This window comes from Copidosoma floridanum, unplaced genomic scaffold, assembly GCF_036245765.1.
Source record: "Copidosoma floridanum isolate Cflo_tuat_1 unplaced genomic scaffold, Cflo_Japanese_pri ptg000009l, whole genome shotgun sequence".
NCBI classification, from domain to species: Eukaryota; Metazoa; Arthropoda; class Insecta; order Hymenoptera; family Encyrtidae; genus Copidosoma; species Copidosoma floridanum.
Window position 1 is genome coordinate 2738097 of NW_028321886.1, and position 16629 is coordinate 2754725.

The 16629-nt window shown below is 40.0% G+C and overlaps 1 protein-coding gene across 1 annotated transcript in view; it reads left to right on the plus strand.

The window, feature by feature from the left end:
* LOC106646139 (uncharacterized) overlaps positions 1 to 16629 on the plus strand; it is a 55162-nt gene that overhangs the window by 27426 nt on the left and 11107 nt on the right. The window contains exons 2-4 of the mRNA XM_089589727.1: positions 4116 to 4324; positions 5314 to 5449; positions 6074 to 6207. Coding sequence (XP_089445853.1) covers positions 4116 to 4324; positions 5314 to 5449; positions 6074 to 6207 — 479 coding nt within the window. The remainder of the gene's footprint in view (positions 1 to 4115; positions 4325 to 5313; positions 5450 to 6073; positions 6208 to 16629) is intronic.

The following is a 16629-nucleotide window of genomic DNA, read 5'->3' on the forward strand; positions in this document are numbered from 1 at the left end:
ATCAATGTTTAAAAATTTTCTTTTATTTTAATTTGAAAATCCAATTCGTGCACCGAGTATTCCATTGCAGTACTTGTATTGTTTAAAATTATATTTCGCTGAATTGTATTGCTACGCATATTAACGAGGCATGTCGGTAGGAACAGCCTTTTAACCATAGATTTGTGATTATTAAAGTGCTATTTTAATGTGATACCCAAATGGCATCACCCACTCGTATTATCTTTCAATTTAACAAATGGCCATGGTTCACAAATGTGATAATTCAAGCCAGTCACGCGATGAGCACTACATAAATAGAGTGGCAGAAAATTACATCAAAAATCATATCATAGATGGATCACATCACTCTCGCCGTGAATAGACAAAAAATTTGCTGAAAGTACTTCTCTGTCTACATGATGTCATTTATAGCACGCTATCTCTATTTACACGCACACCCACATATTTACATATTTGTACACAACGTGAAATATCATTTGGATCTAGAATTAAGACTAAAAAAAAAGCTGAAACGACAGTTATCGAGATTTGCCAAATAAAATTATTACTATTAAACTGACCACCATCGTGACAGCTAAATTAACATTTTGCTAACATAAAATTAATTCGAACAAGAATTATTTTTCTCTTTCAACTTTACTAATTTTAAGTAGAAAAGAAAATTAAAAGAACATCCAATCCTCAAGTCATTTAAAGCAAATCAAACAGTACATTACCACAAAATCGAGCAAGAAAATCATGCGGCCAATTCGCGTAGATATTTACATAAAGAACTAACTAGCCCATTAACATTATATTAGCACAGCTCTTCTAATCACGTAAGGGAATCACTTGCTTTTCACTTGTATTGTTCACAATATACGGTTGTACCTTTTGAAAGTAGAATACGTTTTGCTATTAGTTTTTTGATCCAATTATTCTATGTTTTTTTTCTCGTTATTTGCACTTTTGTGTCTTTTACATGAATGAATTGATTCTCGGTTTAACTTTAGTTAATTTATTTCATAAGCCCCGCCAGTTATTTTTCCTTGTGCAAACACTTTTACTTCTGTATACACAAACAGGGGGTGAGTTGATGGATGGTGTCGAGGAAACAAAACAAGGGGGTGAGGTGGATATACAGTGTTGCGATTGCCACATAACATCAATTCGCTCTTCGACATTCAAATTAGATACCTCCTCCCCAGGGTTAGCTGTTACTGAGCAGTGGGTACGTACACAGTGGTGGTGGTGGTACCTACAAGCTCTTTCGAAGGTAAAACAAAATTTCCATGAGGGCAGTAGCCCTCCATGACACGACGCCTGATAGTTATACTATCTTGTGTGTGAGTGTACGGTATGGTATATGCACTCGCACGAATAAGGAAAAGGAGAAATTTTTCGTGCTGCGCTGCTCTTGGTGATCAGGAGGTTCAGAAAGTGGAATGGAAGTGGCCTCGTTACGAGCTTTGAATTTTTATTGCGTCGTTTTAAAAATCAATTTGCCACGTGGGGGTGGAACGGCTATTGCAGCTGATACTGTCGCAGTCCAAGATCAGGATATTGAGTTTATTTTCTCCTAATACAATAGCTTACAATTATTGGTCTAAAGTTACTTCATTGCACGTTTTTCACCTATTCATACAACGATACGTCAATGCAGTTTTACTCGAATACTAGTGTTTTTAACTCCATCACTTTAATAACATACTTACGACTCACATTATACTATAAATATCCTGCGCTCGAAAAAAAATATAACTTCAATGATTAATTTTCAAGTAAACTTGGACGCGAAACTCATCCGTTTATACGCTTCGCGGCTTTTAGAGAATATAATTGCGAAAAATATATGGATACACGTGTGTTTTTCAAAGTAACAAGTTCGCCCATCAAAGGCCCTCACGGTTCATGATAAAGCCATGGATGGGGAAATGTCCTGCTGGATTTTCGACCGTTTACACTAACGAGGCAACTTTGATCGTCTTTGAGATTCAAAAGCTGTAGCCAACTCGGATGGGACTTTCCTGGAAACCGACGAAGCACCCGATGCACCGTCCACCCCCATACTTGTGTACCACCTTTTCCGATACATACGTAGACGGTCTTTTGTCTTTACTTATCGTAGGAACGAAAAGCCGTAGGCCATTCATTTTTCGGCCAATTGGGCACAGCAGGGAGTGAAAGAGGGACGGATTCGGTAGACAAGGGATGGAGGGGGGCGGTATGGCACACGCGCGTGGAGGGCACGGGAGAAGGTACGTGCGACTATAGATGTATTATCTCGCGAGACATCGCCGGTGGCCTATTGTTCCCTCATTTTAATCGGAATTTCAACGCGTTCGGTTTCTTTATGTGTGTACGTACTTGCACGAGTCAGCCCCTTTTCCCTTTCAACGGCAGTTTCCGACGGGCCCCCGACCTGTTCCATTTTTCTTCTTCGCTCTCCCTCATAAATTTTACATGAGCAGTCGTCCCACCCTCGGAACGGCATATTTTTCCCTCTCTCTTCTCCATCTACCCTTAAATTGGCGTTCAATGCTTGCTCGTATCATACATGAGCAATAACTATTAAACATACGATTCATGATTATATAAATATAATATTTGAATGTAATTAATAACAGAATAATGCAGGTGTACAATATTTATTGCTAATAGTAAAACTTAAATTGATTATGGAAGTCTTCTCATACTTGAGGCGATTTTTTGTTTCAAAAACTATTTGTTATTAACATTTATAGGCTTATTCAATGTTATCACCTTCGTGGTAACTACCTAAATAAGTCATCTGACTAAATTAACAATAGTATTACTGAACTTTATCTCTGAGTCTTATTGTACCCATTTAAAGATTGCATGCGTATTAAAATAACACATGTACGATAGTAGCTGTTCTTAAATAGTATGTTGACTTAATTGATGGCAGCCGTAATACCTATACAAATATTGGCCAGTTTTTTTTCTTTTTTCTTTTCCAACATTTTGTTATTTTTTCCCACCTTGAAACATCACTCCAGAAGCGAAGAAAGAAGCTTTCCACTTTAAGCTTTCACACATAAGTTCACAGTGCTAGTCGTACATAAAATTGCACTTCAAAAATATCTAGCTTTGTTTGCATTTAATACCCAACATACGTAAAAGCAGCTGCTATTTAACGGAATGTATGGATAAAAGTATGCATATAAGATCTATTTTTCTAATAGTTTTAAACACCGTTTGTTCCCTCCAAACATTTTTATGCACCAGCGAAAGGAAAAGACAGCCCCAACCACCACAAATGAAAAAGATGCAAACAGCAACAGCATCATCAGAATATATATAAATAACAAGAGATATCGTCCGTGTACAATTATACACTATACTTTTCTTTCGAGGTGGCACAAATGAGTGAATGTGTAGTTAGCGATACGAATTTTTCGTTCTGGCGTGCATCGTTTCATGTTAACACGCCTGCAAGTGTGTACAATACCACCTGCGCATGAAGGCCAAATGTTTGAACAAAAGCCTCGTCGTGAGTAACACGATAGTTTGAGAAATATACATAAGTATAAGTACTACGTATAATGACACGCTGTAGCATACACGAGTGCGACGACGGCGGCGGTTCCGTGGTGGCCTCAAAAGCTGTGCACGGAGCAAACAAAATCCTCTCGGCACGGGTGGGAGCGCACTTTCGTTTGCGGGATTCCTTTTCACTCGGAACACTGAAAGACACCGAGGGAGGAAGGTAGTTTTTCCAACTTTGTGCACATCTAGTTCGCATTTTCCTCGTTTTTCTGGCTCCCAGCCCCTTTTTTCCTTCCCTATTGTTGTTGCCTTCCCCTTTGTTTTCCTTAGGTTTCCCTCCCTTTGCTCCGTTTTACACGCTTTTCTAGACTCACTGTTTTTTGAGTGGCTATTCGCTCGACTCGTCATAAACACACCGATTGTCCACCAAATTTATCACCTACAGATAACACCTCAATAGGAAGCAAACGATATTCTAACTGACGCACCGGAAAATATCAATGAAGCCCCTCTTTTTTATGTGGAAAAAAAAAAGAAATAAACAAAATTACAGCTCAGTGGCCCCGATTAAATAATTAATTCCAACCCTTTGTAATCAAGCAAATATACGCTTTGTTTTTCAGACGCGAACTCGAGGAGCATCAGACTGGAAATATTGCCGAGGGATGCGGTGGAGCAGGGCCACGACGCGACGCTGCGCTGTCACTACGACCTCGATGGCAAGCCCCTTTTCGCGCTCAAATGGTACCGCGGCGAACAGGAGATCTACAGGTACTTGCCCAGCCTGACTCCCGCCATCAAAATTTTCAACTACACCTGGATCCAGATAGATGTGAGTTCATTTGTTTGACAGCACTGTCGTATTAAATTTTGTTGTCATTGTTTTGGCTGTGACGTGGAGTAGTTTTGTTTATCTTCGTTTATTCTGGGCTTTCCTTTGTTTCACATACCTCGACGCATGAAAGAAAACACTTGCACTATGTATGTTCGCGATTTGCAAGTCAAACAAAATTTAGACTCGACTATCCCACACCATTCGTTTATTGACTACACAAGCCCGTTTGACAAGCTGTGCTCTAGTTTTGAATAATCGGTGCGTGAATCAACCCGCGCTTTTGGTGACAGAACCGATCGTCAAGCTTACAAAAAATGTTGAAATCAATGCATTTACATGCAAAGTTTCAAGCTTAAAAAAACATGATGGGTGATGTTCGTACACGTGCACCTAAGTGGCAAACATCATTTTTCTTACCAAAGAAACAAAGTACCGTTTTGCGCCCAAGGCCACACTTTGCACTCTATGGTAATCATGCACTTCATGCTCGTAGAGTCGAAATAATAGTTTTCATTAGTGATGCCCAACTCTTCCAGAATAACCACTGATCCCAAGGGCATCAGCAGTGCAAAGGTGCTGGGGCCCAGTGATTGCCCTGGCTGAATAAATTTTAATTTTCCTACCAAGGGCACAGTAAACATTGAAATGTCGAAAAAAACCTGAGGTAGAAAAAGTTTGTTACTGCCCGTCGGCATACAGCGACTAATTGTAAATTGTGTACAATAGAAACTAAGTGCAACTTACGCATATGAAAGGTACTGTTTTTCTTGCCTTAGTCGTTTTTTTTTTTTTTTTTTTTTTTTTATCCTTGCGCATCCGACAAAAGCAAGCACAAGGAATCCCTCGGGCCACTGCTTGCCCTAGCCATATGCGCCACGAGATATGAAAACTGCTATTTTACCCGTTTATGCTCGCTTATCACTTGGCGTCCTAGTATGCAAAATAGTGTGCCCTATTACTAAAGTAATTTTTTTTTTTCATTTTAGCCTCATAATTCTACCGAAAATCAAGTGGTGATAAGAAATGTTGATTTCCAACTTACTGGCAACTTCAGCTGCGAAACAACTACTGATTCAGAGAGCTTTTACACACAGAAGAGCTCGAAATTTCTCACTGTTGTTTGTAAGTACCAAATTATTTCATCATTTTCTTACAAATCATTCGAAATTGCGAATTGTACTTTTGCTACATGCCTTGCCTTTTCTTCAATTCTTTTTTTTTTTTTTTTTTTTTTTATATATAAAAAATAATACTGGAAATATTAATCCAACCTTTGGTATATCGTTGAGACGAGAAATTATCGGTGACATTAAATTTTAACAGCACGACTAGCGCGATGCAATTTAAATGAAAAGCAAACAATTTATTCCCGCGACTCCCCAAAATTTTTCAATATTCCATACACCAGCAAAAGTACGTGCCTTTCCTTCTCCATTTCATTTTTCGCCTCGACTCCCAACAATTACATTACACACACACACACGAGTCCAGTCACCCCCAGCCACTGCACAGCAGCTTCGTCTCGCTTCTTCCCACCGATTTAATCAGCTCTCGGCACCCGAAAATTGGATGAGCTCCCACGGCTAACTGGAAAATGACGTGATCATCGCGCGCGTCCCTCGCCCTTGCACCTACCCTACATCATGTATACAACGTGTACACTCGCGGAGGGAATAGGGAGTCGCTGTTGCAAGAGTATATGTGGTTGACTCGAGGCTTCGTGCTTTGATTGTTGTTGCGTTCCAGCCATACCTAAGGATAAGCCCATGATCATGTCGGAGCGTGCCCACTACTCTCCCGGCGACACTCTCAAGGCGAACTGCAGCACGACGCCCTCCAAGCCGTTGGTCACCCTCTCTTTCACCCTCAACGGGGCTCAGGTTAGTTGGATACTATTTTGTAAAAAAAAAAAAAAAAAAAGACTTACGTGTCACGGTCACTAATAAGTTACAAGAAAAAGGAAACTTCTACTTTAAAACAAGGATTTTGTGACACACGCTGCTCAAATTTAGGATTGTAAGTCCTTTACCGTTCCAGCATGATACTTTTTACAGTTCTAATTATTCAAACTAAAAATAATAACTTTTTCCTCTTTTGCCAGCTTGCATTCGACGCGCAGAATGGTAATTTTTTCTGGAATTTCTCAACAATTTATATTATTTTTTTCTCTCAGTACACAGTTATTATTGTTGCTGATGTTATCTTGTTTTCCATTACTTCACTTTCTTTCTCATTTCCCTACCGAGTTTCAACACTCTGAACTTTTGAAAAAAAATTATTTTTCTACCTCAGGTGTGCCCTCGGTAGAAAACATAGTGTTTGGCACACAAGTGACATCTCTGCAGGGCCGCAGTTCCGCAGGACCCTCAGGCTGCAAAATAGCCCCCGAGGTGATGGCAGTTCTGTGACGAAAATTACCAAATTCAACGATGTACAATACTCTTATAATGTACCTAACTGATCCTTATTTATTGATTGCAATGCATACCAAAAAAGTATTAATGTTAAAAGTTACTCACTTTTTCCGTATATCATTTGCGTTGAAAAATAAAAAAAAGCGAATTGAAGGAAAAATATTTATTTTTACGAAATGTAATCCCAGTCGCACGTTCAAAAAGAGCTCGATGTATTTTCGGAACGTAGGAAAATACTAAATTGAACGTCTACACTACAATAGTACAGGTACAAGAGATAGAAAAAAAATTCCGTGGAAAGCGTTTATTATCATTATAGATGGAAAAAAAATATAGTCAAGAGAAACAGCTTGCGGGGAAATCCTGCCCTGAAAGTAGGGGGTCGAAGGGTAGCACAGCCCCCCGGCATCCCGTCTACCTCCTCGAGGGGGTAGGGTAAACACCCCAGGATCGTCAGAGCTACGTACACCAGAGAGCAAGTGCCGCAGATAAGCGTAATACCAGAAGCGACTATCTCGCGGCTCCCGCATGTGTGTGTGTGTGTGGCAGAAAGAGCCGCACGTAATGTGGAATCGAAAGCACGTTGCCGTTCGCCCAAAGCAGTGGATGTTTACCCCTAAGGAGCGAAGCACAAGACAAGTGCGGATCATGTGGCGTGACGATGGCTGACGTCCCCGTGCTCGGATAAGCCCCCACTCGGCATCAGGACGATTATTCGCCCTCGTTACTTTACACGCCTAAGCGTATATGCTGCTACAAAGTGGGTGCCATACATAAACACGTGGAACTTTGGGTGGGGATTTGGTACGCGTGCATTGATTGTTTGAACGAAATTTGAGAAAAAGTTTTTTGGAAAAACGAGCAAAGCCTTATAAGCAAAGCTCGTGCATGTAAACACGGGACACGTGCCAAGCATGTGTTTCAAAGGTTGCGGCGGGCGTTGGTGTAATTGTCGAATGTGTGGCCTGGGAGCGTGTGTACATTACTTGGCAAGCGGATGTTTTGGAAACCCATAAATCAGGTCAGTGCCGAAAAAATGGCTGTAGCACGAGTGCGTTGGTGTAATTGATCGTTTGTTTACTGGAGAGTGAAAAAATTCACAGCGCGTAAATAAATATTTTATGGACAAACTTTCAAAGGTCTCCCGGGAAGTGGGGGAACGATCGTCGACCCATATTTTTTTTTTTTTTTTTCATTTTATTTACCTTTGACAATTTTAACTGTCAGGGTTCAACGTCAAAATATTTTTAAAATGTTTATTTTTCACGGTTTATGGAGCCAAAGGTGCTCGTGTTACAACAGCAATTAATGTCAATGTACAATTTTCATATCTTATATGTGTCATTCATGTCTTTCAGCAAAATAACAAAATTTAAAATGACATTTTTTTATTATTAATATAAAGTTGTAATATGAAACAGAAAGTATTAAAGTAAATAATTCTATAGCAAAATCTGTAAACATAAATAATGTAACTCAATTTAATTCCTAGTATGCTTATTGAGTAGTCATTTTCAGCGTACACAATGACAACATAGGTTTGAGATTCTATCATTGCTTTTCAATTAATTGCTTGTACCTATTTATCATGAATTGACAGTCATCAGAAGTGCATCAGCTTTTGTTGGTTTCTTGTATCGTTTTGTGTTCAGTAAACAGTTTTCAGCTTGATGGCTTGTAAACTAATAGTGCAGATTGAACAATGTTTCGATAAAAGTTTAGCTTGCTGATGTGTTTGCTCTCAAAACGTAAGTTAGCTTAGAACCCTTGCATTTTGTTTAGTTAAAAAAAAAGATTTTTTTTTTTATATTTTCATAAATTTTAATTAGCAAAGAAATCCATGTGCAAGGAGCTGCTCACAACAGACGCGTCATCCACTGTCTTCCTTAACTGTACAAACTGTAACTGTAGAGAAAAAAAAAAAAAAAAAAAAAAAAAAAAAAAAAAAAAAAAAATGGCACTACACAACTCATATGTAACAGTAAAAGAGGATTTGGGTGCACGTAGGGGAGCTAAGCATTTCTTTAAGGTAAACTATAAAAACTCGAGCGGAGCGATTGCCTTTGTCATGTCGTCCTTCCCTATATTTATTAGGTTTCTCGTGGAACCATTGTGGCCTATTCACTCCACGGCCGTAGTTATATATAAATATACGGGAAGGAAGCGAGAACGAGAGAGGAGGAGGCAGGTATGGGCTGAGAAACAAGCTGTTTGTTCTGTTCTGAAACTCGAGATGTCTTTCTCGAATAACGAGGCACTCAAGTAATCCAACCCACCAGGCAACAACGAATTCATTGTCTATACTTGGTTATACGTGCTACAAAATGCATCCACTAGACACAGCTACACACTGTATACTTACTTGGACGCCTAACGGAATGGCTACAAAGTGCGCAATCAAGTACATATTGTTTGATACGTATTGTCGTTACTTCTAGCTATACCTTCCAATTAAATAATTAGGTAATTAACGAAATAATGTTCTATTCGCAGCATAACGTAGATCTGAGCTCTTTTTCAATCCCATCGACCGATCTCTGTATTTCTCTTTGACAAACTTTAATGAAAATATTTGTCTTGTATCATAAATGTCATACCTTGACGTTGGACACGCTTAGCGCAATAAAATTATCAGTGTAAAATCCAACTTGCACATCGCATTACCCACAGAGACATAAATACAGCTTACAATTTGTAATTCGTTCAATATTTATAAACGAGTGACACATAACAATTAAAAATATTTGTTTTACAAGGCCGTAAGTAGGTATGGGTGACATAGGAATATTTTAAAGTTAAAACTACTTACATTGCTTATGATTTCATTTTATATTAACTTTAATCATCAAAAACAGTTGTTTACTCAAGTGTCTTGGAAAAAAAAAAAAAAAAATTTTACTTTGTCACCCCCACGTTTTCTTGCACGAGTATATCTCCATCCACACAAGGGTGAAACGATATACACATGCAATGAACGCCACTAGCAGTACTTTTATGAAAAACCCAACAACAACACGCACACTTGCTTGCAAACGCGGGGTTCTGCATGTATATACGTGAATGCAATGAGACGTCAAAGATCGGGGCTACATATATATATATATATATACTGTGGGTGCATTCAGTGGCTCGCGCATAACGCAACGCATGCTAAATGGCTGCTCAGTCAGGCATCAGGAACCACAGCGATGTGGGTCACGTTTATCCCCAGTTGGTTGCAGATACGCCCATCGCACGAGTGAAAAAGCGCGAGGGTGGGAGCGACACGTCGCGAATACACGTTACGCATGCAGCCGTCACGGCCGTCTCCATACGAGCCCCCGTATTTATTGTGCGCGGGGATTTCCAGCTAGAACTCCCGGCCCTACATCCTTTTCCTCTTCTGCCCCGCGAACGTGATTAAACGCACACTGAATCTCTCTCTCCCTCTGCTCTTTTTGCTACTGCTGCAAGGTAGGCACGATACGAACTTTGGTTTTTTTTTTTTTGTTTTTTTTTTTTTTTCCAGCTGATACGTGCATGAGGCCGAATGAGCGCCGCAATAACGACAAAGCCCTTTTGTTTTTCATATACGTGCAGAGAGATTTCGCCTGTAGGTATTTATTATTTCACAGATCTGCTGAGGTAGACAACATTTTCTTGAGGCTTTTCTTTTTTAATTGTTTTTTCTTTTTTTTTTTCATTTCCTGAGCTGAGGTGGTATCAACTTTCGCGGAAAACCAAGCGTATTGAATGGAGCACGTTTGGAATTTTTGTTTTTCTCAGTACGCGTGACAGTGGTGTTGACATCCGTTTTGGAAACAACCAGATTTTTCATCAGCTCTACTGAACCGAACTGCGTGTTAAATTCGAAAAAATATGTCCAGGTGGACTGACAGATAGTACAAAGCGCTCGCGAGATGGATTCAACAGTGTACAAGCCGTCGAATCTGTGACAGGATTCTTTTTTGTCCCACAATTTTCTTGCATCAATCAAAATACAAAAAGCTCTTCGTTTGGTCGAGCTAGTCAAACAGTTGACAGTACATCGACAGGGTTGTTATTATTGTTTATTTAACGCTTATAATCACTGATGTGCCGCATTTTGTGAGCGTCTAAGCAACTCAACAACGCACTTGGATTTTTTTTCTTTTTGTTCGTTTATTGTTTTTTATTGCACTCGCTTGTCTTTGAATTGTTTTTCCCTTTTCACCCCATGAAAAAACAGCCGCAGTCGAGGTTCTACCAAAAAGACAAATAAATCAAGATGATTTACTCACCGGCCGACTGGTCCATTAAGACCCGTATCGAGGACAAGGAGGGGGGTAATCGCCGCAATCGGGAGCCCAGCAACGACACCCTTGGACAATGCATGCCGATAACCGATACGGACCGCACTGCATCTCCGGTGGATCGGCCCATCATCGGCCAATGGAATTATACACAGGAGGCAGTCGTTCATTCGCTTGGGGTGCCTGGAGAGCTTCAACGCTCCACTCTTTCTCCTCTCGCTGCTCTGATTTATGAGCTCAAAAGCAACAGTGCTATCCGTACACCAGCAAAACGTGGACTCTCGGGGGTCGTCTTGCGCTTATCGATTCTGATTTCCTTCAAGTGTCATGTACATCACCTCACGTTCGCCAAGATCTAGCTGTTCCTGGTAAAAAGAGAAACATACCCTAACTTGATTACCCCCACCCCCTCAGTGCACGCTGGCGTCGGAAAGTGCCTCTACTTCTCAGCACTCTCCGGTGCAACGAGCCGTAACGGGACTACTTGCGATAGCGTCCCGGGGAATTTCATTCTCAGTTTGCGTTTTGTGCCGTGACATCGCCTCTCCTTTCGCTTTTCGCCTCTTCATTGCATTTGTACCATCTCCCTTTCGTCTTCCAGCTGATGCTGCTCTGTTTCTTTAAACTTCAATGGGGCGATGGAAAGCAGCTTTCTCCGGTCAACGGAGTTGGATACGTCAAACAATTAATTGCTTTTATTTTTAATCACGCCCATTTGATGCAACGAGGGTAACGTCAGAGACGCTAGTTCTAACGTCCCATGTACACTTGCACCTTCACTCCGTGTTTAGGTGTTTGCCAATGTTTTTAACCATAACAGATGATGGTGTAAGTTCCTTCTTCCCCATCTTTTTGATAAATTTTACCGAATGCGTGTGACAAGACTCTAATTACTTTGGCACAAAATTTAAGCTGCAATAAATTTTGACGAGCCATGTAGAAATTAATCTGACTTTAATTAACGTAGAAATGCAGGAAGTTTTTGTTTTTCTTGCTGGCAATTACGAATGAAATGAAAGTGCAAATAGGAAAAAAATTCCAGACAAAAGGCGTTATGAAATGACTTGTTTTTCAATTATGAAATAAAAGCACCCAGTGAACAAACGCGTGCAAATGAGAAAGCAGAAAAGAGGAACAAGATGGTGCCAATTCAAGCACGAGATTTCGTTTTTTTCTTTTTATTTTATTGAAAACCCGATGGCATTCGTACAAGAGCTCGATAATGTACCCCCTAATTTGCGTTAATTCTCGTCTCTTGCAAACCCCTTTTAAATCCTCCTTTCGACGTACCTCTGTCTATGCTTGACAACTCGATTATACTAAAAATTGAGTCAAGGAAAAAGTACTTTTTTTTTTTTTTTTCTACTTGTTAAGAACTTTTATTGTACTTACATTTGTGGTAAAAAGAGGGATGAAAAGAGGACAAGTGGAGCCACAGCCCGATAATTAAATGAAAAATCCAAAAGCCCTTGGCCATGCCCGGGAAACTCCGAAAAAACTCTCGTGTGACAAAAAAGTTCAGTCGCGCAGCAGCACCAGTTTTCCAATTAAAAGTTACGTGAACTGCTCAGTGTTCCCACATCTCGTTTTATTCCATCGGTTGGGAGCGAATTTCGTCGAATGAAAAAATCTGGCTTACAACCAAGAGAAACACACAGTTGAAATGCACGTGAATGGATGTCCATGGTTGGACGCGCACGCGGGTGCCGTGAAATGCGCTCGAGAAGGCGTTGGTTTCAAACGGGAGCCACGTAACGGTGTAATATTATCACATTGCGGGTCATGTCACGAGCGATCCCGCGAAATATCTCGTCTCCATGCTTTGTACCAACTACATAACGTAGGTATCGAGGAAACAAAGCATTACCGTTAACTCGTATCTACTGATGTTGTATGATCGTATGCACGAGTCACTTGTCCAGTGAACTAATTTTCTTTTTTTTTTTTTGTCTTCGCCTTTCTACACTATTTACATCACGTTGTATTTGCGACGCGTAGTATACGATGTACTCATGAGTAACAGGAAAATTGGAAAAAAATTTTTTTGGTCATGCAAGAGACATTTCCAGGGCTTATGGTGTCCAAAAAGAGCAATAAAAAAAATACACATTCCTCGGTTTAGTGATGTATTTTATTGACAAAGCAATAAAACGTGTCTGCCTTCTCTAACGATATTAGCTCGCCAAATCGACCGATATTGTTTCTGGAGGCACGAAATTTCGCTCGCTTTATCTCTATAAAAAAAAATATACATAATATATTTATACATTTTTTTCGCAATTCCGTCATGCATTTAAAAATAAAGCATTTAAGCTTGATTAACAATCGTATAAATTACAAGGACAGAGATGCATGTAAGAAGAGAAGATTCGAGCGAAAGCTTAATAATTTGAGCCAAAGATCGAGGATAGGGGAAGGGTCGTCTATAGGACCAGCTAGGATCTCGTGTACTGTAAACAGTTCTCGAGAGGAAACAAAGGGAGACGAAGCGGGGGAAAAAAGAAACTTTAGCCATCGGAAGGGTAGAAGAAAGGGAGCTGGTTGGAGGTCAAGATGCTTAAAAATAGCCCCCTTCCACTCGGAGCAAAGGAAAGGAAGTGTCTTAAAGGTTGACTCTTTAGTTTTTTTTTTTACTTTTTCCCGTGACCCCAACCCCATTCTCAGATTCTTTTCCTTCTTCTTCTTCTTCAACTTCTTCTTCTAATATTTGTCTCCTTCTTTATTGGATCCCCAAGGTGGGGCCAGTAAGCGCCGGCTATCAGCGAGAAACTTTTGCGAAATCTCAGATCTCACGAATCCTTGATGATTTACAAAGTTCAAGTGTACTGTGTAGAAAGAAAAAAAAAATACCAAAGATCGTAAGAGATACGAATCGCAGAGCTATACCTTGTATCATTTAAAATGGGCTGTTCGCTCACAGATGTGTGTATGTCTTGAGAGAAATACATGAATAATGTGAGGAGGTCATCCAGGTACTTATTTTGAGAGTTTCCTTAAAATCAGGTCTCGGAAAGATACATACATATATTTTACTTATATACCAGTACAATTCAGATCAAATGAAGATCGGATCTTTTGAGTTTTAACTACGATTATTTATGAGGCTTTTTTTACTGTTTAGTTAATTAAATGTATCTCTTACTCTCGTGTATAAAATAACAGAATGGGTGTATTCGGGAAGGGAGGGGCTTGGTTTACCATCTCAAAAGTTACTCGCCAAAAAACCAATACCCCCTCGATTTCGATACTCCCCGAGCACTCGCCTACAGCATCAAAGCAGTACCCATGCATGAGCACAGATACTTTGTCGGAGACGTGCAGTGCTCCGATCTCAGTTTGGGATTCTCTCGGCGCTACCTTTTGCGACTGGAAAGAGGAGGAGGAGCCGGTGAAAGTGTTGGAGCGTAAAGCTCGCATTAAGTACTTGGCGCTTCCGCCCGACTGCACCATCCCCCTGTACACGGGAACCGATGAAGCGCCCACTCGCCTCCTCCTCCATGGCTTTCTGAAAACTATTTGCTCTTCGATCTTGTCCCGCGCATCCATAATGTATATATGTGTGCGCTTCTCGCGGCAGCGCATAACGCGAGTCCTCTTCTCTCATTCGAGCTGTGCCTCTCGGCCCATTCGAACGGTGAGCCCTGAAACCTCGAGAGAATCGTTTTGGTGCTTCAATGGTATGTATACTATGGCACCGAGTTTAGATGGGTTCTATGAACAGCGTCGTTGTTACACAGTTACTGTACTTTGTCATTATGATTCATAGTTTTACTAGCTAAGGAAAATAAAACTAATAAAATTCAAAATCATTCGAAGATTTGTATACACGAGTTCAGGTATGAATTAAAATTTAGTTCACATAAAATACCTTAAATAAGGCAGTGTTTGGTTTAACAATCGATTCAAAAGCTACAAATTTTCTAGATCATTTGCGAATGCTTGGAAGCAAACTGAGTTTATATCGTTTTGATATTGTGTTGACTTGTTGATTCATGTTTTGTCAAATAGTCAAAAATTTCCTTTATAAAAGTTTGTATCGCCAAAACATTGGAAAAATCAGATATTTTTTGTCACATCTATCGATCGTCAGGTTATAAATGTGGAAAATCATGTGAAATTGAATGTGAGTACACTTCAAAAATGAAGATTTTGGTGAAAAACGTTTGGGTTCAAATTTTGGCACAAGATCATTTTTTAACGAATTTTATCGAAACATCTTTAACATGATTGTCATACATTGTTATTAAATTGTATTAAGGGTTACTTAATCGAAACAAAACGAACACGTGTTTTGTTCCAAATGAAATGAAGCTTATGCGGGATAAATTATCAAAATGCTCGTGTCGACTACTTTTTTGGAAATTAAAAAAAAAAACGCATAAAAAATATTAAGAGCAAAGAGAGACGAGAGACGATCCGTTTGAAAACTACGAGGATCCTTGACTTCGCCCAAGCCGCTGTAACCTCGCCATTATTTGATGACGCTCTGATATGATTAAATTCATTAAAAATGTTCTTTTACAGGTATATTACGTATACAGGTACGTAGATATCGTATCCCCGGCAACAGAAGAGAGTAACTCGATGCTGCGCCACCGGTAAAAGTAAGAGAGCAAAGAGAAAAGGGAAAAAATTACGAACGTCAAGATGAAGTGAGGGTGGCAAAGGGGGTGGGGCGCAAGGGGACGACGTAACGAGGGAACAAGCGAGGCAGTAGAGAAGAATGAAAGTGACTCCGAAGAGTCTCGGAGAAGCCGGCTACGAGAGCCACTCCAGTCGTCCCGGAAGCTACTCTTATTCTTTCCTCGCTTTCCGCTCTCTGCTTTCCCCTGTCCGATTTCGACGCTGTGGCCGTTATACCATTACTACTGCGTCTACAGACAGCAACATTTTCTCGGGGCTTTTTGATCACTTGTCCTATATAACAGTTCCATCCTTATGCTACTACTGTCCTTTTTTCCGCTCATTTCATTCTCTGGCTCTGGAAAAATATTTTTCTCCAAACGACGCCACAGCTGCTCGAAATGTACACCTACCAGAGGAATACCAATAAGCTCTTGGACATGCAAAGCTCTGCCAATATTATCACCAACCAACGCCTTCTTTCCTTTCACTAACATCGATTTATCATACTTCCTTATGTATCCCGGTATACATAGACACAGCGACGACTACTTAGTCGTAAATAGGACTATAGAAAGATTCCTTTGGTGGTCGTCGTTTTTAATACTTTGGCTACAGCGTTAGATCCACTTCTTTCACTGTCATGTGTATACTTGTACGTACAAATGCAACGGTACACACGTGTGTCGGTGATATCGCACATCTGGTGTAGCAGCATCAACCAAAGTTTTCTCATAATATTACAGAAAGCATTCTTAGAAAAATCGTTTCTTTTTTAATTACGCGAAGAGTGCTTTGATCCGTGCTCCAAATTAAAATTTAGATAATGATTTATCTGTTATGATAGATCAGGGGTTGCGCGCCCTAAAAAAAATTTTTCAGATTCATTAAAGTGTAAGAAATGTGCGCCCCTACGTTATGTCTATTGAAAATTATTTTAACTAAAAACCATTTCTTTAGTATAGATGAAATCGGAGAAACGTGAAATTCGATC